This window comes from Palaemon carinicauda, chromosome 18 (genome assembly GCF_036898095.1).
Source record: "Palaemon carinicauda isolate YSFRI2023 chromosome 18, ASM3689809v2, whole genome shotgun sequence".
In the NCBI taxonomy this organism is placed as follows: domain Eukaryota; kingdom Metazoa; phylum Arthropoda; class Malacostraca; order Decapoda; family Palaemonidae; genus Palaemon; species Palaemon carinicauda.
In genome coordinates, this window is record NC_090742.1 from 15,745,889 (window position 1) to 15,770,187 (window position 24,299).

General features: G+C 39.2%; 2 protein-coding genes across 2 annotated transcripts in view; one reads left to right on the top strand and one right to left on the bottom strand.

The window, feature by feature from the left end:
* LOC137657634 (YTH domain-containing protein 1-like) overlaps nt 1-24,299 on the bottom strand; it is a 165,040-nt gene that overhangs the window by 125,529 nt on the left and 15,212 nt on the right. The window lies entirely within an intron of this gene.
* Nucleotides 1-24,299, top strand: part of LOC137657972 (mitochondrial Rho GTPase-like) — a 65,349-nt gene that overhangs the window by 29,489 nt on the left and 11,561 nt on the right. Inside the window, exons 5-9 of the mRNA XM_068392694.1 lie at nt 4,922-5,023; nt 8,949-8,990; nt 9,243-9,332; nt 10,196-10,392; nt 13,310-13,547. Coding sequence (XP_068248795.1) covers nt 4,922-5,023; nt 8,949-8,990; nt 9,243-9,332; nt 10,196-10,392; nt 13,310-13,547 — 669 coding nt within the window. The remainder of the gene's footprint in view (nt 1-4,921; nt 5,024-8,948; nt 8,991-9,242; nt 9,333-10,195; nt 10,393-13,309; nt 13,548-24,299) is intronic.

Below are 24,299 nucleotides of genomic sequence, written 5' to 3' on the forward strand. Positions count from 1 at the left end.
CGTGATCGCTCTGGGTTATCGCGTCCCGTTCACAGCCTCTCTACCTCCCCTGACAGCGAATCCAGTGTCGTTGAGCTCTCTTGCCATGGGATTGGCAGGAGGGCAAGCCCTTTGGGCAGAAGTCCAGACCATGTTGAAGAAGGACGCTCTCCAGGAGGTTGTAGACGGGTCCCCAGGCTTCTACAGTCGACTCTTTCTTGTGAGAAAGGCATCTGGAGGCTGGAGACCAGTCATCGACCTCTCAACCCTGAACGGGTTTGTCAAGCAGACTCCGTTCAGTTTGGAGACGGCAGACACGGTCAGACTCGCAGTGCGACCACAAGACTTCATGTGTACACTGGACCTGAAGGACGCGTACTTCCAGATCCCAGTTCATCCGTCTTCAAGGAAGTACCTAAGATTTTGCCTAGACAACAAGATCTACCAGTTCAAGGTGCTGTGTTTAGGTCTCTCCACAGCCCCTCAGGTGTTCACCATAGTGTTCACCCTCATCTCTTCGTGGGCTCACAGGATCGGCATCCATCTCCTTCGTTATCTGGACGACTGGCTGATCCTAGCTGACTCGGAGGTAACCCTTCTTCGCCACCGAGACAAGCTCCTCAAAGTTTGCCAGGATCTAGGGATCATGGTAAATCTCGAGAAGTCCTCTCTGCAGCCCCCTCAGAAACTGGTATATCTAGGCATGGTCATAGACACCAATCTCCACAAAGCCTTCCCATCAGACGACAGGATAGCAAGGCTGAGGAAGGTTGCGAGACCTTTCCTCATTCGAGAAGAACTCCCAGCCCAATCGTGGCTACGTCTCCTCGGCCACCTCTCCTCCCTGGCCCGTCTCGTTCCCAACGGTTGTCTCAGAATGAGATCCCTCCAGTGGCGACTCAAGTCCCGGTGGAATCAAAGTCACGATTCCCCGGACACTTTTATCCTTATGGGTCCTGCGGAACGGACGGACCTCCAGTGGTGGGTGGCGGACGAGAACCTACGAACGGAAGTGGATCTTCTCGTCCTTCCCCCGGATTTGATGTTGTTCTCGGACGCATCAAAGAAAGGGTGGGGGCCCCACGTTCTGAACCACAGGACCTCAGGCCTGTGGTCAGAATCAGAAAAGTACCTTCACATAAACCTGCTAGAAATGAAGGCCGTGTTCCTGGCACTTCAGAAGTTCCACCAAGTCCTGCCGGGCCACTCTGTGGTGGTGATGAGCGACAACACCACAGTGGTGGCTTATATCAACAAGCAGGGAGGTACCTTTTCGGAATAGCTATCCCATCTTGCAGTAGAGATCCTGAGATGGTCCGAAGTCCACTCGATCTCTCTAGCGGCTCGCTTCATTCCAGGCAAAAGGAATGTGCTCGCCGACAGTCTGAGCAGAGCGACGTAGATAGTGAGTACCGAGTGGTCTTTGGATCCTCAAGTAGCCAACACAGTCCTTACTTTGTGGGGTTCCCTGACTGTGGATCTGTTCGCTACAGTGCTGAATTTCAAGCTCCTGCAGTACTGCTCCCCAGTCCTGGACCCCAAGGCTCTCTGGGAGGATGCCTTCCAACAACGGTGGGACAACGTCGATGTGTACGCCTTTCACCCGTTCTGTCTGATGAGCAGGGTGCTCAACAAGACCAGAATATCGGTCAATCTTTCAATGACCTTGATAGCTCCACTATGGCATCATGCAGAATGGTTCCCGGACCTTCTGCAACTCCTCACGGAGATTCCGAGAGAGCTCCCTCCACGTCACGAGCTACTCAAACAACCACACGCCAACATCTTCCACAAAGCCATAGCTTCGCTTCGACTTCACGCCTGGAGACTATCCAGCATCTCCTCACAGAGAGAGGATTTTCGCAACAAGTTGCGAACAGGATGTCTGGTCACCTGTGCAAGTCATCCGCAGGGGTCTACCAGGCGAAGTGGCAAGTCTTCTGTGGTTGGTGTCGTGGAAGGGGTATCTCTCCCCTCGATGCCACTATTCCAGCAATAGCGGAGTTCCTCGTGTATTTGCGGGAGGAAATGCGCCTTTCAGTCTCGGCAGTGAAAGGCTATCGCTCAGCCTTAAGTCTTGCCTTCAGGCTTAAAGGAATAGACATTTCTTCCTCGCTGGAACTTTCCCTTGTCATACGGACTTATGAACTTACCTGCCCTCAGTCGGAAATGAAACCTCCTCCATGGAACGTGGTTCGAGTTCTTAGGTCTCTGAAGAGACCTCCCTACGAACAATTACGCCAGGCTTCAGATCGCCACCTTACCCGGAAGACGGTTTCCCTGCTAGCTTTGGCCTCGACCAAGTGAGTCAGTGAGCTACATGGTCTCTTGTATACACGACATCGCCCATTCAAGGGGATGGGGGGAGGTAACGTTCAGCTTCGTCCCTGAGTTTGTTGCCAAGACTCAGAATCCGGGAGTGCCGGACCCTAGGTTCGATTCTTTCCAGGTTTCGAGTCTCCGTTCTGTAACAGATGACCCAGACCATCTCCTACTGTGCCCAATGAGGAGTCTGAGGTTGTATCTTAAAAGAACAGCTGCAGTTCGTCCCCAGGTGCGAGCCCTGTTCGTGAGCACCGGGAGGACGAAGAGGAGGGTCACCAGGAATACCATCTCGGCCTGGATTCGCAAGGTGATACATCTGGCCTTGAATCCTGACCCTCCTCCGTCACGTCGCCCTAGAGCGCATGATGTCGGGCATAGCTACGTCCCTGGCCTTCAAGAAAAATTATTCAGTGACGCAGGTCCTTCATGGTGGGGTGGGGAAGCGCCAGACCACCTTCACGGCCCACTACCTGCAAGACGTGACACACAGGAGGCTCGATTCATTCTCTATCGGCCCTGTGGTGGCTGCACCTCAGGCTCCTTAATGGACAAGTAGCAGAAGGTTGAGGGCATTGTTACCCGGTTTTAGTCTGCGTGAATGAAAAGATCTGTCTGGCCCTTATTCTTTTCTTCATCCTCTCCTCCCTTTGAGAAAGCAGCATCCTGGGTTCTCTGCACAGCTGACCTCGAACCTTTGCAGGTAACCCATGCTCCCTTGTGTTCCTAGTATTAAATGTAATACTGTCATCTCCCCATACCCTGACGAGGTGGTATTGGGAGAGTCCTAGCCTAGATTTCCTTCTGAAGAACTCCAGGTCAACTTCCTAGGACGAGTCACCTCTCACCTTCACAAACAGCTTATGTAGGCCGCAACAGTTTCACAGCATGCCAGCGAGGAGCAGGGACCCCTTATTTCTTGAGTACTTACACACTTGAATTTGGGGTCCCTGGGCAAGCCAAAGCCAGTATGCCAGGGACTTACCTCCCTTCCTAAGGGTTGAGTCACCCCATGTAAATAGCGTGGTTTGTATTTCAGTTACGGAACAAATGACAAATTCGTAGATAATTTGTATTTTTCTTAACTATACAAACCTTAGCTATTTACACATATTTGCTCGCCAGCCCTGTCCCCCGGGATAAGTCCTACCTCTAAGCAAAGTGAAGCATTCACCGGTGTGTGTGAGGGGGGGGGGGGGGTAGCTAGCTACCCCTCCCTACCCCCCGCTAACTAGCAGCGGGGTAGTAAACCCTCGTTAAAACTTTTATGGCTCGTCATTCAGCTATGCCGAAGTAATTACCCCATGTAAATAGCTAAGGTTTGTATAGTTAGGAAAAATACAAATTATATACGAATTTGTCATGAAACTCACAAAAAAAAAGATTACTTCAAGTTTAGACACAATCAAATAAACTTAATATAGCGCCATAAAACTCTAGTGAGTAATCCAGGAACTACTAGTACTGTGCTACTTTCCCTACCATTAAAATAAAACAAAATCATAAAAAAATGCATACAAGAATACTTTATTTGTAAATGAATAAGTAAATAAATGCAAATTCTCTACTGTATAAGTCAGTATATAAGATGACCTTTAGATAAGAAGAGGTTAAAATTCAAGGCAAATTTCAATCAATTTACCTCATATATTAGACGAGTGCTAATTACAAAGCCATCTGCATGAAGACTAGCTTTTCTTTATTGTAAAGATGTTATTACATATGGTGTTTTACTAATTGTAGCCTTAGAAATGAAAAATTATTGAAATAAAACTGATTCTATATCATGTTTTTACTACATCTGCTGACAAAAGTGTAAATGAAGACAGTATACCAATAGCAATTAGCAGAGGGAAAATGAGTCATCACTCAGAGAGGGAGTCGTTTTCTCATGGGTAGCGAGTAACTTTTCTACTACAGTACTTAGTTTTACATAGATTACTGGCTTGCTTTATAATCCATCCCTCTTTTTCTTGTTGTTCATTGGAGTTTATATTATTCAGTTGATAGTTTATAGTGTTTGATCTCATTCTGATTTTTACATAAAAAAAAGTTGTCAAATAGCAAAAGATTGGGTTTACAACTGGCTGTAAATCATTATTATCTCCAATACGAATTGAAAATACATGAAAGTTTACTAACTCAGTCCACTATTCAGATATGAAGCAACCTATTAGGACTGGTGAGATGAGAATCTTACCAATCAATTTCCTCCAAGTTGAATTATCATGTGCATAACTTATATATATTGTTTTCATGACAGGATTTGTATGATTATATTTGAATTTATGGAAGTGTGGATGCCTGGAGTGTATATTGGCTTTACTTAATGTATTGATGTGTGAGAGTTGGTTCTCTCCTGGTCTAAGTCCTTGGCTGTAAGGGCCAAATTTCATATCATTAATTTGGTGCATGTTATGAATATTGTAGCTGAATATATCAGCTAAAACCTGGTGAGTCTGAAGCCTAAACAATTTAAGTTAGTTTGCTGTTAATTTTTACTCTAAAAACTCTTAGGTATCAGACATGGTAAGGTTTTACTTAAAGTTACTTATAAGTTTGCATTTATCATATGGTTTTTTACCATTATTTTTTGCTAATAGTGTTTCTTTTATTACAGTGCTCAGCGAGAACGTTAAAGAATATATCAGAGATGTTTTACTATGCTCAGAAAGCTGTTCTTCACCCTACAGCTCCTTTGTATATCCTAGAAGAGAGAGATGTAAGTTAAACTGGAAGCCTTTTGGAGTGTAAAATAAAATTTTATAGCTAGACAGCTCAGAAAGATTGAAAAGTAAAAGTCAGAAGAACATTTGGTATGATTGAAATTGGGGCTCAAAAGTCTCTACTTTAATTTAGATGAATTACACTGAAATAATTTACCGAGTTGACTATTCACATTTTGGTGGTATTGAGGAATATGACGTTTTAAATGTAATTCACCTTTTGGGAGGGATGAGAAGTGCAGTCTAACAAATTTGTTCCTACACAAACACAAACCATCGTGCTTTAATAGGAATAGGACTTCAGCAAAGTAGGAACAGCCATTAAAAATTTAACAAGGTAGTTATGACAATTGACAGGTGGTGGGGAATCCGTGACTACCTTTCGTTTAAACCAAACTCACTTTTGAATTTGGCCGCAAGTAGTACACACATACTCAAACACCCTCTCAAATTTTTTGCTGTTTAAATCTTTATGCCTTTTCTTCTAGATAAATGGATAAGAGTAGAGACAGACTGTTGTGTTAGGGTAATCCTCTATAAAGGACAAAAGAAATCTAGATGTTTTCCGCATAACTAGCAAATTTGTGATAGGTTTTTATGCAGACATGCTATTAATTTCATCATCTTTGTGCTTTTTTGTGGGAGCTATTAATTTCATCATCTTTGTACTTTTTTGTGGGAGCCATGACTGTTTGCAGTCATCCCCTGGCTATGCGTGGCTGCACGACGATGAGAATGTGAACCTAAAGAACTTGGGCTTCTTTAGGCATCGCAGGTGCTCCATCATCGGGAGAAAGACTTTCACTGCCGCCATGCGTTCCAAGGCTGATCCTTCATTGTCTTCCTATCTCTTGCTTTTTCCATAGAGGCAATGAAGGTTGTTAAACCTGCTGGTGTTGTTGCTGCTTTTGAAGAGTTCTTCCTCCATGGGAGTGTCTTTGTTGGTTTCCAAGACTCTACCCCAAAGAAGTCTGTCAAGAAGAACTCTGTACACTCCTCCTCTTCTGCCTTGTTGTAGATGCTGCTATTTATAAGAAGGTATTGTTAAAGAAGTCGGAGAAGAATGATATGCAGCAGTTGCATAAGAAGGTGACTTGATACACAGTACAGGTGTTGATGCGCTTGCTATCTGAGATCAAGCACGCACACCGTCGATCTTGATAAAGGGCCCTGCCCTTCTTTCTCCCTTATCTTGGACACTCGACCAATCTCTTTTCTCTTATGAGAGAGAGAGAAAGAGAGAGATGTTGGTTTGTGTGGGTGCTGGTAGGGTAAAACTCAGTCCAAATGGGTAACTCCCTTCTGGGGCAGAGAAACTACCACGAAACTAGGCAATTTTCACCATGAGTTCTATGTCATCGTAATTGGAAGAGTGAGAGCAACATTACAAAATCAATGTATATTGTGCTTACAGTCACCCATTTACAAAGTGCACAACACATGATGTTCTAAAGGTTTGTATCCTCATAAGCATAAATCCACATCCTCTAATTCCTACCTGTTTGGTATGCTCCAAATTACAAGCTAGAGGGGTCATGATTAAGAAATAAAACACCACTTCATATCGCAAATTGATGTAATAAAAGATCCAACAGTTGAGAGAAGGGAGTGGTAGCATGGCTGCACCCACTGGAATCAAAGACAACAGGAGCTATTCTGTGACAGCCGGGTGTACAAAGACTCCTTCTCCAGCCACATGTAGTTTACCAACTACATTGTTAATGATTCAATTGATTTTCCATTGCTGCTGAAGATGTATCCCTGTTTTAAAGGACGAAGGGTTTGTATGTCCGTAGAAATACTGTACAGCCTCCCTCTCACACATTCTCTCAATTTTTTGCTTTTCATTTTACTAGCATTTAAGTGGTGTTTAATTACATGTCCACATTATAATCTTTGTTTCATGTCTTGGTGTTTTTAAAGTGCTAGACCCTTTAATTAGAATATTTTACTTATCTTAGTATTAAATCTATCGGAGCTAGGAGTTTACAGCTTTTTTTATTGTGTAGCTGATATATATTCCCTTTTCATTGATATACAATTTTACAAATTTTTTATTTTCATATTTTTGATTAAAAAATGCAGAGTATAAAGCTGAAAATTAATGGATGTATGATATATCCAATGGTGTTCAATAGCACTAAAGGGAATAAAAATCCCCTGATGTAGTGTTTGTCCATTTGCATTTTGAAGGTTAATGTTTTTTTTTAGCATTATTATTATTATTATTATTAAATGCTAAGCTACAACCCTAGTTGGAAAAGCAGGATGCTATAAGCCCAGGGGCCCCAACAGGGAAAATAGCCCAGTGAGGAAAGGAAATAAGGAAATAAGGAAAAATAGAACATTTTAGGAATAGTAACAATATTAAAATAAATATTTCCCATTTAAACTATAAAAACTTTAACAGAATAAGAGGAAGAGAAACTAGATAGAAAAGTGTGCCCAAGTGTACCCTCAAGCAAGAGAACTCTAATCCAAGGCAGTGTAAGACCATGGTACAGAGGCTATGGCACTACCCAAGAATAGAGAACAATGGTTTGATTTTGGAGTGTCCCTCTCCTAGAAGAGCTGCTTACCATAGCTAAAGAGTCTCATCTACCCTTACCAAGAGGAAAGTAGCCACTGAACAATTACAGTGCAGTAGTTAACCCCTTGGGTGAAGAAGAATTGTCTAGTAATCACAGTGTTGTCAGGTGTATGAGGACAGAGGAGAATCTGTAAAGGATAGGCCAGACTATTCGGTGTCTGTGTAGGCAAAGGGAAAGAACCTTAACCAGAGAGAAGGGTCCTATGTAGTACTGTCTGGCCAGTCAAAGGATTGAGTGAGTTAATATGTGGACCGTTGTTATAAATTAAACAAGTACAGTACTTCACACCGGATAATTAAAAAACCAGGGATGAGTATTTTGGATATTTTATTTATCAATTTTGTTACTAAAAATGTTGGTAGTGTTCACAATTGACTTACGGAAGTTCTGTAGATGTGTACGTCATTTTCTTAATGGTTGCCATTCATTTTGTTTTGAAAGAAATTTTCTTGATATTGCTAAAGATTTTTATTTCTAAGAACTTGTTTCAAATTGTGGATCAATTTATACCCATTCCCTATCTCAAATGGTGTTATACGAATACTTCATATCTAAGCCATTAATGATTAAAAGAATTCAACTGTCCTTATCAGTATGTGTAGTGGTAATTTTTTCCCTGACTTTTCAATTTCAATGATGTGTCCTACCATGCAAGTGGCATTTTTAGATTTCTTTCAGAAGCAGGTCTTCTGAAAAATATTTAACTTTTATGACACTCAATTTTTATGATTTTATCCCTTTTACCCCCAAAAGACGTACTGGTACGTTTCACAAAACTCATCCCTTTACCCCCATGGACGTACCGGTACGTCCTTGCAAAAAAATGCTATAAAAATTTTTTTTTTCATATTTTTGATAATTTTTTAAGAAAATTCAGGCATTTTCCAAGAGAATGAGACCAACCTGACCTCTCTATGACAAAAATTAAGGCTGTTAGAGCAATTAAAAAAATATATACTGCAAAATGTGCTGGGAAAAAAATAACCCCCTGGGGGTTAAGGGTTGGAAATTTCCAAATAGCCTGGGGGGTAAAAGGGTTAATTGAATACTCTTTAATTTTTTATTTTATTTCATTTTTTATTTTTGTATACATAAATTAAATGTTACCGGTGTCAATGACCTTAGATGTCAGGATGCCTGAAAACTTTAAATCATTCATTCATTCATTTCAATTTCAATTATCTTGTTAGGACTTTTACTATCCTTCACAAATATCGGCTGCACTGTTGTAATTACTTTTACTAATACTGTACTCTTACTTCTGTACTGCATAGCATTTTGTTGATCAGTTTTAGATATATTTTGTAATTTTTATTTGTATTTTTTACAGCTAACAGAAAAGTGCAAGAAAGCTCTAGTAAGAATTTTTAAGGTATGTGAAATATTTATAATTTTTTTATTATATTAACGTATCTGGTGTGTGGTTGATATACAAAATTTATTTAGTAAGGAAGGAAATATATTGTATTTGAGTAAGTGCTAACCATCTCCTTCCTAAAGCTTATTTATTTTGTACACTGACCTGACTGACCAAAAATTTTTATAAATCCAGTCCAATGTAAATCCAATATAGGAGACGTGTACATTTTAAAGTTGGTATTAACATACTGTTGAATTTTCTTAGGTATGTGATATGGACAATGATGGATTACTTAACGACCAGGAGCTCAACACATTTCAGAGACGTTGCTTCAATGCCCCACTAAACCCTCAGGTGAAGTAAATTTGATAATCTTTTCTTTGTGTAGAAGTTACATTATTTTAATAATTGACTATTTATCTTTCAAATTGTTATTTTTATAATTTTTTGCAGTAGTATTGCTAAACTTGTATTGTTCTGTTGATGAAGTCTTTCTTCACATAAGATAAGTCCAAACACTAGACATACCTCTAATTTTCCCCATGTCTGCTTTTTGGATGAGAAGACTGTAGTGCTGAATTCCTCTTTAATGTTTTGGGGAAGTTCACTTCCTATAGGGTGAACTTATTTTTTGTCACCAGCGAAGGACCCTCCCTTATAACAGTAATTCCTTCTACTATAACTACCACATTATGTAGTTTGTTGATCCATAGAGTTCTATACTTGTACGATGCTTGATTACAAAGATTAGGAAATTATTTACTTTTTCTTCCAATCTTTTAGGTAATGTACAGTAATAATATATCTGTCATATTCTACTTAACGTTATTTTTAACTGATATGGTAATTGTTTAATATCGTACAAAAGTTGAAACGCAAGCAAAAAAGCTATTATTATCCCAATCAGTTATTCATATACTGTACAGTATACTAACCTTTTAGCTTACAAGAATTTTCTTTTATTCACCCTCTTTGAAAATTCATTCGCTATTAACTTCTACTGTATGCAAATACCGTAGGTTAATGATTTAATCACAAGCGAGAGACAAGTTCTCCATCCGGGTGAAGGGATTTTGACTAATTGTAGTCCATGCTTTGTTCAGATCTGAGTGTTAAATCGGTTTTTGTTTCTCTGTGTCATAAGTAAGATGAAGTTATTAATGGTGAATTACAGCATTGTGAATTTTTTCCTAACTTTTACGTATTATTTTTATTAGGCCCTTGAAGAACTGAAGACAGTTGTACAGAGGAATGTATCTGATGGGGTTCATGCAGATTGCCTTACATTGCGAGGTTTTCTCTTTCTTCATCGGTTGTTCATACAGCGAGGACGTCATGAAACTACTTGGACGGTGTTAAGGAGATTTGGGTACAACGACAACCTCCAGCTGTCTAAAGATTATCTTTTCCCTCCGTAAGTTGTAGTATAACTTAATTTTTACCTGGATAAAAAACCCTAGATTGTACAGATGTTTATTTAGAATTTATGGTTTTATTGATGAACACTGATTTTACCGGTTATAAAGTTTGTTCATACATGAATACAAACTATTATCTCTTGATAGCAACAAACCATCGTCCCCTGATAAGAATAGGATTTCAGCGAAGATTGAACGGTCATTAAAAATTTACCAAGGTAGTTATAACTACTGACAAGTGATGGGTAAGCCCTGCTTTGCTTTCAGTCTCCTTTCAGTCAACTAGGCACTCAATTTTGACTTCGGCCACAAGAAATACAAACTTACTCTTGCTGTCCCTTTAATTTTGGCTGTTTTAATATTTTTGCTTTCTCTTTTTAAATAAGTGGATAAGTGTGCAGACAAGCTGTAGTGTTTGTGTAAACCAGGATGAATTAAATGAAAATAACAGGATTTAGAGTTGTTATCCAGGGAAATCACAAGTGTGTGACAGGATTATGTCTTTATTAGATTATTCAGACGCTGCTTCTACAGTACTAAGAAGAGGGGGAAGATATCGTTGAAGTCCAGGGAGACCAATGAATAGGAATACTGACTGATCCCACTTTTGCATGTGAAAGAGATAGAGAGACCTAGTCTCTCTGAGAAAAAAATTTGCCCGTGGTGGATTGATAGAAACCTGCTATTGGTCTCCTCGCTTTTATGTTCTTGTAAATGCTCCCCCATGCTCCTCAGACTCTCAGGTATGCTTCACTGTACTTCATCATTCTCTTACGCTTGACTGCTAAAAGCAGGCCTGTTTCTGAAGGGAAGGCCTATCGTGCCTTACTCTGGTCCAGCGCTGCCAGAGGCAGAGAATCCTAAGACTGAGTTTTGCTTATCGATGCATTTGCACTCATTAGCAATTGCAGTGACCTCAGAGAGGCTAATGTGAATGTGTGTTTGAGGGTCTTTAATTGGAATTTCAGCATCCTTCAAGGAACAAGGACCTTACATCAGTTACCATGATCAGAAATTGCTTACTTGGGCATGGACAGAGTGGATTCTTAGATATCCCGTCTTGATGATTTATTTTGAGTCTGCCGATCAAGCAAGATGCTGCCTCCCACACTCTCTCCACAAAGGAGATTCTATGCGCTCAATTCTGCGAGCCTGTTGCTTTTCCCCATTAATCCCCCAGTTTCTGCATTGACAGCCATTTAGCCTTTGGAGAGACTAGAGACTTAGGGCATCTATAGTAATGGCGCGACTGTCTTTCGACATGTTCATCTTTGAATTATGATTGTTATTGTTCACCATCACGTTAACAGCAACAGTTATAGTACCTCATCTAGACAATGGCCCCCAAGATACTTAAAATGACAGTAAGATGATAATTACCGTGAAGGTGAGAAACATGAATAAAATATGTGTGGCAGACCTGGCAAAACTGTAGTTGTACAACATTTACTATTTGTGAAATGTTTAAGAAAAAAACAAAAACAAGGCAACTGATGTTGTAAAAGAGGTGCTGACATTGATGAAGAAATTACCATGCATTCTTGATAATGTTGAAAAGTTGTTGCTCCTCTAAATTAGTGAGAAGCTAGTTAGCAGGAGATACTATTAACGCTTTCTGAACTAATTAAATTTTTAAACTGAGGTACCACTCTGCTCCATAATGTACTCTGTAGGGGTTAGCATGAGAAATGAAGCTAACTTTCTACAGATACCACATGAGACCACAAGTCATTGTTGCTATTTACATGTACAGTAACACTTTTTCATCTATTTCAGAGAGAGATTACATTTCTTTCCAAATACTTTATGTTTGGGAGACCATATATATCCAAATATCTGAATCTAGGTAGCCAACACCTAAGGTTTTACTTCGTCATATGCCTGGCAGCAATACAATAGTCTTGCATGAAAGTCCTCATGACCCCTGTCCAAAGTTTTTGTTGTACAGTCCAGTAGAAGGGGTTTGTGTGTTTTATAATGCAATACTTGTAGTTTTTTTATCTATTAATTTAATGTAATAATTTTTAGGACCAGAAATTACTATGTCTACCACAAAAATAATTATCATAGAAATATAAATTTGTATTGACCAGCAGAAACCCACGATATAATGAGAATTCCACCAATAGATTTATTTGTGATGAATTAAAACATCAGTGATAGATGAACCTTGATATGGCGAGGGATTACTGTATACCAGTTTTTATCCAAATGAAGAAGAAACGGACTGAATTTTCAAAAGTAAATTTTCACTAAAAATGTCCCTTAGAATTTTAAATGAGCTGGATACTATATTATTATTTGCAGATCTTTTCTCAATTCTAAGGTTCTTTGTCCATGCTTTCATGTTGGAGACAAGAAATTAATTTGAATATGAAAATTTAAACTGAGCAGGTTGGTTAGAGATAAGGGTTATATCCTGTTTATTATAAAGAGCTAATCTTTCACACCATAAGGAGAGCAAAGTTATCATCACATTTAATTGTAATAATTAAGTTGACCCTTTTAGTTTTGAAATATTCTCATTTTTACATAGCATGATTACTCCAAATAGGAAATTGTGTTTTATTAGACTTCCTTACTTTTTTTTTTCAAAATAATTGCAAGCATTTTATACTTAAAAACTCTGAGAAGGAAAGAGTATTTTCACCCCTTAACTAGCCAAGGGTTAAATAACTCTAACTTGCTGTATTTCTGAGGAAATTATGTAACTGAAAGCAGCCAAGTTGGGCTATGTATCCCAAATTTACTAATTAGGAACTGTATAAAGGTTGATAGAATATTAAGACTGTGGTTTGTACCTATGAAAACTTTTATTTTCTTCCCTTGGGTGAAATATTTTTGGATAAGTTTAGGTTTACCTTTTATACATTTTCCTATTTGTTAAACTATCTTGAATGTCTCGGTTATTAGGTTGCGTGTCCCACCTGGCTGCACAACGGAACTAAACCATGCGGGGTATGCCTTTCTCGTAGGACTCTTTGAAAAATACGATCAAGATCAGGACAGTGCCCTAAATCCCCAGGAATTAGTTGATTTGTTTAGTACCTGTCCTGTGATGCCTTGGTCTCCTGACGTTTTCTATTCTGTACATACTAATGATAAGGTTGGTTTAATTACATACTGTAGCTATATTTTGATTTTGATATTAGTTGAATTACTTTGTGTTTTTAGTTTGACTGTGCTTGTTCTTTATTTAATGCTAATTTTGTGTTTGATATTGAATTTTAATCCTGTAGAATAAATCATTGTTTTATCCAAGTATCTAATTAAAATATATTGTTCCCTGTGAAAGATTTGACATTAAAAGGTTGCTGCTGTTTTTTGGAATCTCTTGAGCATTAAGTTAAAAAGGATATGCATTTAAAAAACTTAAAACCATAATTCCTAGTGGCTGTTGAGGAATCATGACATAGTCTTTATGTGCACTGGTTAGATCAAAAGTAAGTTGCTTTGTCCAAGTATGCTGAAATGGAAAGTTTGATTATGAGTGTAGCCTGGGAGTCAAGATTTCACAATTGACCTGAATTGATAGATGCTCGCTGGTGGCAATCTGCCTGAGGGGGTATTTTTCCTTATGGGATGTCATATTTCTTAGCATTCAAGTTTGAAATATAGTTTGTTTGATATGTAGGTCTTAATTAGGCTCAATAGATGGGTTTCTTGTGGTAGTAAAGGCCCAAAAGAGGCCATGCAGCTTAAAGGAAGAGATTACAAAAGACATTTGCTTCGGTTTAGATAAAAAGGGGACCTCATTTTATGGGATGAAAGGGTTCTTGTATTGTTAAAGATTGAAAGATGACACCTATGGAATTTAACAATTTAGGAGAGACCATCCAAGTTTTTGATGAATGATATGGGTAGAATTTTTACTTCATTATTATTTTTTAGTTTTGTATATTAAATTGCCAGTAAAAATTACTTTTGGAGTATGTAATAAGAGTAATTAAGCAGTTTGACGGCTAAATTTGTCTGTAATTGAAGGGATTACAAATGATATGTATTTGTGTGGTAACAATCAACTGACCAGGTTATGCATTTTATGTCAAGAAAATGTGAGATATATAATTCTTATTTTTCAATATTAAACTTAGCCGGTGATCATATAAGCTGCAACTCTGTTGCTCGACAGAAAAACCTACGGTCAAAATACGCCAGCGATCGCTATGAAGGTGGGGGTGTACATCAACAGCGCCATTTGTCGAGCAGGTACTTAGTACTCCAAGTAAACAAAGAACCAATTTTCTCTCTGTCGGGCTACCGGCAAGACCTACTAATACGCTGTTACTAACTGGATTTGTTTTCACAACTATTTGGTGAAGTACACTATTCTAGTTTTGAGCTTTCGCTATGCAGGTGTTTTATCTTCATCTCAAAACTTGAACTCGTTTTGGATAGATTTAATTATGGTGACAAAGAGAGTATAGACTCTCTTTCACTTTTAAATGGCCGATCCTTCCCTTAGACGGAAGTGTGTTTAGGTTTTTAGTAATTTTGCTTAACACGTTATAGATCTATATATTTTATATCTCTCCGCCTTTATTAGGCCTCTTCGATTAACTTTCCATTTATTATAAACATATAAAAATAAATTTTTATGTTTTGTTTATATGCGACCTTTCCTGATAGTAGGCGGTCCTAACTTGGAACCGAAGTTAATCAACGTTGAGCCCGTTATATCGTATTTAGCCTTTAAAGAATTTAAAACTTTTTAAATTTTATGTTTTATGAAAGAATTTCTTTGATAGTCTTCGTACTGTTTTCAAAGATGAACTAACGTTTAGTTTTTTTAGACTACGCAGTTGTTGACGTTCAGGACGTTCAACATGCGCTCTATCGTTACGATAGAGAGAGAGTGTATCACGGTTTCACTTTGCAGTAAGAGTAAATCGATTCTGACGTTTTGTTCATTCTTTCTTAGCTTAAATGTTTTAAATTCTAAATTAAAGGAACTTTTTATTTGGAAAACCTTTCAGTTTTTCCCTTTAGTCAAATAACATGTTTTTTTGACGATATATAATTGGGCTCTTCTCTTAGGTGCAAAATCAAGAGAGAAAGAGAGAGAGAGATAGAGACGGAGGGAGAGAGAGGAGAGAAAACGTTCCGTTCAAGCGGGTAACGTTGTTCTCGAGTTACTCTCGTCCCTAGTCGCTGTACGGGGAAGAAGGTAAAACGTTTCTAGGGTTTTATTCTTGTCCCCAGGCTATGTGCGGTGAGAGATTGTAAACGTAGTTTATTTGAACTAGTGTTTAGTCTCTTTCCCAGCCACTGAATTTTTTATTTTTATATATGTTTTCTGTTTTTTTGCTAGTATTATGAGCTGCATTATACGACTGATTTTGCAATTACTACCTTTTAATGAAGGGTAGAATTGCGTGTTTCAGGTAGAAATCAGTAAAAGTTTCGATTTCAGTGAAATAAGTGCAAAACAGAAAATCGAAGTGATAAAGTGATAGGCGCAAAGTGTTACAGTGTTGCGTTGTGGCGGGATGTATACAAAACACAACCCCCCCACACCCTTAATCACTCTTACTTCCAAAATATCCCACAACACAAACTTTCCCCTTACTTTACTTTAAACTAGACTCTTGGACAGAAGGAAAATGAAAACAAAACATAGCCTTAAAACTATATTATCGCAACCAAAAACAGAACACATATCATTAAACTGACTTAACACTAGAACAAATCACTTATCACCAAACCATCCACCATATGCCATAACCCAGGAACAATCACAATTTATCATAAATTCAATAGACAAAAAAAACACAAAATTCGCTGTATATATCGGTGCGTGATGGTACCGGAAACTCGCCAACAATCGAAAAAACAATATCCTTTTAATGTACCCAAGGCCAATATATAGGCCTTGAATGTACCCAACACCGTCAGTCCACGCACAGTACCAAAAGCACACTTAAGACTAAATAAATTACTTAATACTAAACACCAATCATATTCTGCAACACAAAAAAATTAATGCCAAACCAAGAGAACCTCTTGGTTCACACGCAACAGTCCTTAAGCAAGTTGTAGCCTACTGGCACTGGCCAACACTATCGTACGGCCAATTCGACCATGCAATCTTATGCGGTGGTCGTCGTTATCAATTGTCGTGAGAGAAATCCGTATTTTATAGCCGGGTCATCAACGTTCAAAAATTCTGTATTTCAGCAGTCTATTCCTACATTCATTGTCCGGTCCGGGTCGTCATCATCAAGCTAATCATATACAATATACACACGGCTGGCAAACACCACCTTCCAGGCCAAACTAAAACTCCAAGGAGTATAAAGGAATCCAAAGGAGGAACTACGGCCTGCAATAAAAAAGAAAAAAACGCTTACGAAAACTCCTAACTAAACTAAACTATCGTACTATAATCAAAGATAAACAATAAACTTTCTATCATTCACGAACGCGCCTAACAAAAATGAATAAAAACAGTACTTACTCAGAACATAAAAACACTAAACAGCCGGCTTCCGAAGAACAAAAAAATGCAGAACCGACTCCTTCTATCGTTCGAGATCCAATGCTTTCGCCCAAGACATTCATCACCACCCTATCCTAGCTAAAAAGGTAAACAAACAACCTCAATTATACCAACAATCTTTCCAACTTCAAACAATCATTCGCTAATTACCCCTTTTTCTTCAGCGCGCACCGCGGACACACAAACACACGCACACACAACCACACATAGCCTACTCTCTTGCGCACGCGCGATCTAGCAAACTAAAGCAAATTAAATTCTTTTTCTTTCTTTCTTTCTTTTTCTCTCTCTCTCTCTCTCTCTCTCTCTCTCTCTCTCTCTCTCTCTCTCTCTCTCTCTCTCTCTCTCTCTCTCTCAAAACTATGCAAATAAACACTTTCTTTCTCTCTCTCACAAAACTAAGCAAATAAACGCTTTCTTTCTCTTGCGGTTTGACAAAACTAAGTAAATAACATTCTCTCTCTCTCTCTCTGACGAAACTAAAGCAAATAAACACTCTTTCTTTCTTTCTTGCGGTTTGACAAACTTAAGTAAATAAACACTCGCTCACACACACACACACACACACTCTCTCTCTCTCTCTCTCTCTCTCTCTCTCTCTCTCTCTCTCTCTCTCTCTCTCTCTCTCTCTCTCTCTCTCTCTCTCTCTCTAATGACAAAGCTAAAGCAAATAAAATGTCTCTATTTAACAATACTAAAACAACTCTCTCTCTCTCTCTCTCTCTCTCTCTCTCTCTCTCTCTCTCTCTCTCTCTCTCTCTCTCTCTCTCTCTCTCTGTGACAAACTAAAGCCAATACTGTAAACAATTTCTCTCTCTCCTCTCTCTCTCTCTCTCTCTCTCTCTCTCTCTCTCTCTCTCTCTCTCTCTCTCTCTCTCTCTCTGACAAAACTTAAACACTCTCTCACTCTCTCTCTTGATTTGGCAAACAAAAAAAATAAATTAAAATAAAATTAATCCTCCACATTCCTCCCCCCTTACTTTGCCAAATCCTCACACAACACTTACCTATTTTCTCATCACCCAGTCGCAATCAGGAACAGGGCCTCGGCTTCGGGTAACTGGGCCTTCATATACCTGCACTCTCTCACTCACTTCTTCCATGTCGTTTTCATTCAACGTACTATTACTATTCCCGTCTATGCTCTGCTCGTCTAAGATATCATGCACTATTTCATCTACCTCAGTTTCATCTGGCCCGAAAATCCCACTAATTTCTGTCAACAATTCATCCATTACATCTAAACCATTTTCTACTTTAACAAAAGAATCATTCATACTGCTTATCATTCTCCTATCTTTCATTCTCGTGTCCGTCATACGTTCTCTTGCCTCATCTAACGAAAACCCACACACACTATAAGTATCATTCATACTCATCCAAGTTTCATCTGTATTAATACATTTATCTTCCATACTCACCTGTACATTTACACCCTTGTCCTGCTTATTCTGATTCCCGCCAACAACTACAAAATTTTCCTGTCTTTTACCCCCAGTAAAATTCTCAGACTTCTTTTTCCTTCCATACTCTACTAACACCAATTGCTTATCTTCTAAACCTAATGCCTCACACATACTCGGTTCATACTTGTTCGTTTTTAGCCATTTAGTCATACCATTCTCCTGAATATATCTTGGTACCTCCTTCCATTTCCGCAACTGATTGTGGTGTGCCCTAACCTTTTCCACACCACCATCCACACTTACTTTACCTAAAACATAACTCAACCCACTAGAACCAACATCTAACACCTCATATGGACCTTCAAACTTATCACGTACCTTACTGACATTCAATCTTCCCTTTTCAATTACCTCTTTTAACACTTTCTCTCCCACTTTGTAGCTTTCAAATCTCTCATTTGCTTTCTTCCAAACATCTCTATCATTCTCGGACACACTCAATCTCGGTCTTACTATCTTTTCAAAATTCAACACAAACTTACACGGAGACATACCAGTACTCTTGTGTACCGTCGCATTATACGCCCACAACTCACGCCCAACATATAAATCCCAATCATTATCACATGTACTCATCATCCGCAAAATTTCTGTCAAAGTTCTTACAGTCCTTTCAGCCAAACCATTCGCACTTGGCATATACGGAGTCGAATACACATGTTCAATGCCCCATTCTCTCAACATCTGCTCAAACTCCCATCCAACAAACTCCGGACCATTGTCACTTAACATTTTTGCAGGCTTACACACACTCATCGGCAACATCACTTGACTTACCATTCTCGCTACAGTCTCACTTCTTTTATTCTTGATGGGTACGGCATACGCAAACTTGCTCATATGATCGACCATGACAATCATTCCCACATGTCTTCTCGCAGTCACAGGCAACGAAACACAATCAATCACAAACATCTCAAATGGCTCTTTCATACGTAACCTCAGAACAGGCGGACTTGCATGCATGCTCTGATACTTTCCCTTCTGACAATCCTCACAAGTAGTCGCTACATCCCTACAAATTTGACTCAACCCAGGCGTAAACAACCTCTCTCGCATGCATTCCCACAATTTATTCTTCCCCATATGCCCATACCTGTCATGCACTACCATACACATACTTACAGCTGCATGCATTGGAAATACAGGAACATATATATCTTCATCCATTCCCCTATGCAAAAAATACACAATATTCTTACAAACAATAAATCTTTTAACAACTTTCTTATACGCTTCCAAATCACACGGCCATTCTTCCACCCTAATACCATTTAAAATACATTCACGTAACCTATTTATTTCGAAACATTCACCTTGCATTTCTTCCACCTCTTCTTTGCTCAACAAATCATCTTCACTCTTTGCAATATCAATCATGCCAACAAAATTCGCCATGAATACACTATTATCCTCGATTACTATTACCTTACAGCCATTCTTTGAAAGCAAACCCTTACCAACATCAACTGACACATGGTGCAACCTCAAAAAATCTATTCCCATCAAAAAACAACTAGGCATTTCATTCTCTCCCATTACAATAAAATTATGTTCAACTTCCGTACTCCCTAGTTTCACTTTCAACCTCACTTCTTCCCAAACAAGTAAACTTCCCTGACCTATTCCATGAATTCTCACACTCGTACACTGTCTTTTCACTTCCCAATTGTACCTCTCAATTTCCCTGATAACCGACTCATTTACTAATGACACTTGAGCACCCGTATCAATTAAACTACAATATTCATTCTCATTTATATTCACATACGTCATCATCCTTCCTTTTACACCATGCATACATACATTTACTCTCCTTTCAATTCTGTCACTCACTTCACCAATATGTTCATCATCATGTTCACTGTCCTCTATACCCCCATATCTTAGATTAAGGTCACTTGCACCATTATCCTTCTCACTCAACAATTTGCAACATTCCTCCTTACATTGAATCCTCAAAATATATTCCCTATCCTTCTCCTTACATGCCCTATATTCCATCGGTCGATTCCATCCAAAATACAAATACACAGTTACACCATACAACATACTTACCACCATTAATATCTTTGATAATACTTCCCCTTCTAGTACACTACTCTCCTCCTCATATACCATTTCTTTTGACACTTCATTCATCACTCTTCTTTTAAGCTCGCTTACGCTACCTGGTATTTCCGTATCTAAACCCTCTTGTACCAACTTACTTAAACCCATTAGGATACACTTATATACCATATCTTCCCCTTCACAACTCTGCTCCACAACTAAACCTTCAGGCAACCTTTCAGAATTCAGATTACTCTCTTTATCTTCCATCCTCCCATGCATCCTCGACATCGCATCTGCTATCACATTCTTATTTCCCGGTACATATTCTAACCTAAAATCAAATTCATTCAAATCCTCTATGGTCCTAGCAACCCTTGCATTCACACACTCTTTCCTTATCATATACACTAGGGGCTGATGGTCAGTACGCACAATGAATTTTACACCATACAAAAATACTTTCAATGCTTTCACACAAATCGTATTGCAGCCAATTCCCTGTCAATCGTCGAATACTTCCGCTCAGCTTTATTAAATGCTTTACTAACATACGCTATTACTCTCAATTGCTCTTCTCCATTTACTCTCTGCATTTGAACCAAACAACCACCCATACTAACCCCACTCGCATCCGTATACAACTCTAGCATACTCGCATTTTCACTGTAGTCTGGAAATGCCAAAGTGACGTCTTTCGCGGCCTCTTCCTTCAACCTTTCAAACGCTTCTATCATCCGATCATCCCATTTCAATTTTGTACTATTCCTTTTACCCGTCCATTCATTCAAAGGCTTCCCTATACCTGAACAATCTCTAACAAACTTGCGCCCAAACTCAACCAAACCAAGAAAACCTCGCAACTCACGCACAGTCCGGGGACGTGGAAATTCTCGCACCTTATTCACAAACTTGTCACTCTTCCTTATACCAGATTCACCCACTACATGCCCAAGAAATTCCACCTCCCTGGACAACCATGTACACTTCTCAAGCTTAATTTTCACACCAACTTCAATTAACCGCATCAACACGGCCTCAAGCAACCGCATATGTTCCTCAACAGTCTCGCTCGCAATCAGAATATCATCTATAAAAACAGTCACCTTCTGTCGATCGAAACCAGCCAATACAACATTCATCGCTCTTTGGAAGGCAGCAGGCGCATTAGCAAGACCAAAACTCAACCTTTTAAATTGAAAGTGACAATTCGTACTTGAAAATGCGGTAATGGGCCTGCTCCCCTCTGCTAGAGGCATCTGATAATAGCCCCGCACCAAATCTAATTTAGTAAAAACTTTCATTCCATGCATCTTATAAACACAATCAGACACCACATTCATTGGAAAACGTTCTTTAACAGTCACCTCATTCACCTTCCTATAATCAATACACATACGTAAACTTCCATCAGGCTTTCGTACAGGGACAATAGGGCTATTCCAGGCACTCTCACTCCTTTCTATTACACCCATACGCTCTAATTCCTGACACTGCTCCTCTATCTCCTTGGCAATAGGCGGAGAAAAATGCCTGGGACGCTGATATATGGGGGTATCATCACTGAGAACTATTTTAAATTCTGGCAGGTCTAACCCCCCACAATCATCGTCACCGAGACTCATAACTCTCCGCTTATCCCATAACATCTTAAGCAATCGTTCCCTTTCGACCTCACTTATACTCTCATCTAACTTAATTCTTCCTTTCAACGTATCGTAATCCCAATCGTCATCGTTCTTTACCTTACCAGACATCACCTGTCTCGCCTTAACATATCTTCCATCCTCTACATTAATCAGTGTATACATACATCCCATGCAATCACCCTCACGTATTCCACGTACTCTCTTCCTCCTAACACACGGCAACAACCTTACATACACCTTGGGTTCCTGCATATTCATAACACCATCATATATATACGCACTCGTTTTCACCAAATTACCTGCTTCCATACCTTCCACTACATATTCATCCTCGTCACTATTTGAAATTCCCAGACTGCTCGGCCATGCAACTTTTACACTAATCACCTCACCTTTCTTACCCGATAACTTTACACTTTCCTTTGCTACCAACGGCACTCCCTTCCACACCTTCGTACTCACTCTGCCGTCTTCCTTTAAATAAAATTCCCCACAAATATTACCTTTAACCTTTATTTCAATCATATTCACACTTGGATGTACAATCATACCACATTTTTTCAAAAATTTATACCCAAGCAGTACGTCATATTTCTCATTCGCTCCCTCAACCACGTAAAAATCATTATCCTCCATCATCAGCCCCCCAATCATAACATTTTCCCGCAACTTCCCTTGCACAGGCATACGCAAATTACCAATACCTTTTACTTCCCCCTTACATCCCTTAAATTCACAAACCTCTTTTACCTTATCATATGCATTCCTAAACATTAAATTGACACCACAACCAGTATCAATCAAACCAACCAACTCTACACCATTAAAAATCAATTTCACACTCATGCAATCATGTGCTCTTTCTCCCATCACATCTTCATGCAATAAACCCTCACGAACATGCATCACATTCACTCCCCACACACACACGAGGACTCACCCAGCTGAACCCTCTGAGTATTTAGTTTCCCGAACATCCTGGCTGACTTGATCCCTTCTTTCTACAAACCCTAGCTACATGCCCATCTGCACCACATTCAGTACACTTACCCCGTGGCTCCTTGCACATTCTAGCATAATGACCATCCTTACCACAATTACCACAAATTACATTCATACGATTATTACGGCATCCACTCGCTATGTGTCCAGTCATACCACACCGATAACACTTAACCACTTTCTCTTTCTTACAGTCGCTAATACGATGCCCTGTCTCTCCACACCCGAAACATGCTCCTAATGCCCATCTACACTCGTTCTTTTTATGTCCTACTTTACCACACCTATAAAAACCTCTCTTCACGGATACCACTACCTAACCTAACTTGCTGCGTACTAGCACTTCTATCTCTCCAAACTTGATTTCCCTGTCTAAACCCGTCATTTCTCGGAATGGGTATTCCTACATTACTCACCCTAACACTTCTATCTACTACACTATCAGCTGCCCTCATTGGCCCTCTCATAACAGCATCTCTAAAACTACCAAATTCTGGCACACATTCCTCCATTCCAGTTCTTACACTCACAGATTTACTTTCTTTCATACACCTATCCAACTCGTAATCCTCAACTATCTCTAAAATATCATCCCAAGTTAATCTCTCTCTAGTCCACCTCATTTTCTCCTTCCGTTTCAAATTAATAAACTCACACACACTCTCTGGTACTGTACCCAAAAACTTCTTCATTAGTTCCTTATTTTCATTTATTCCTTCGTCCCCATACTTCTTTCTAGCCAATGTTTCTAACCTACATACATACATCGAGATTGCTTCACCCACCTTCATTCGTGCTTCATCAAAATCATTTTTTCGCTTATACCTAACACTACCTTTCGTACGTTTTACCTGTTCAATTATCCTATTCTTTACACTTTCATACTCAACCTCTCCTACACTCATTATCACCCCATACATCGTCAACAAATATCCTGACAAAAATTCTCCCAACTCCCTAGCCCAAACTCTCTTACTATCCCCATACTTAGCCTGACAAAACTTTTCATATTCCCTAAAGAAGTCATATACATCCCTACTGCTATGTTCATTAAATCTTTCACACCTAGGTACCTCTCTCATAAACACTGTCTTACAAACTTCCTCTACTTCATTCTCACTACTATCTTCACTGTCTACTCCCTTCTTGTTGCCTTCTTCTTCATTTGAATACAATGAATCTAATTCTACACTCAAAGTCCTATCTTTAACTATTCCCTTCTTACCCTTTTTCTT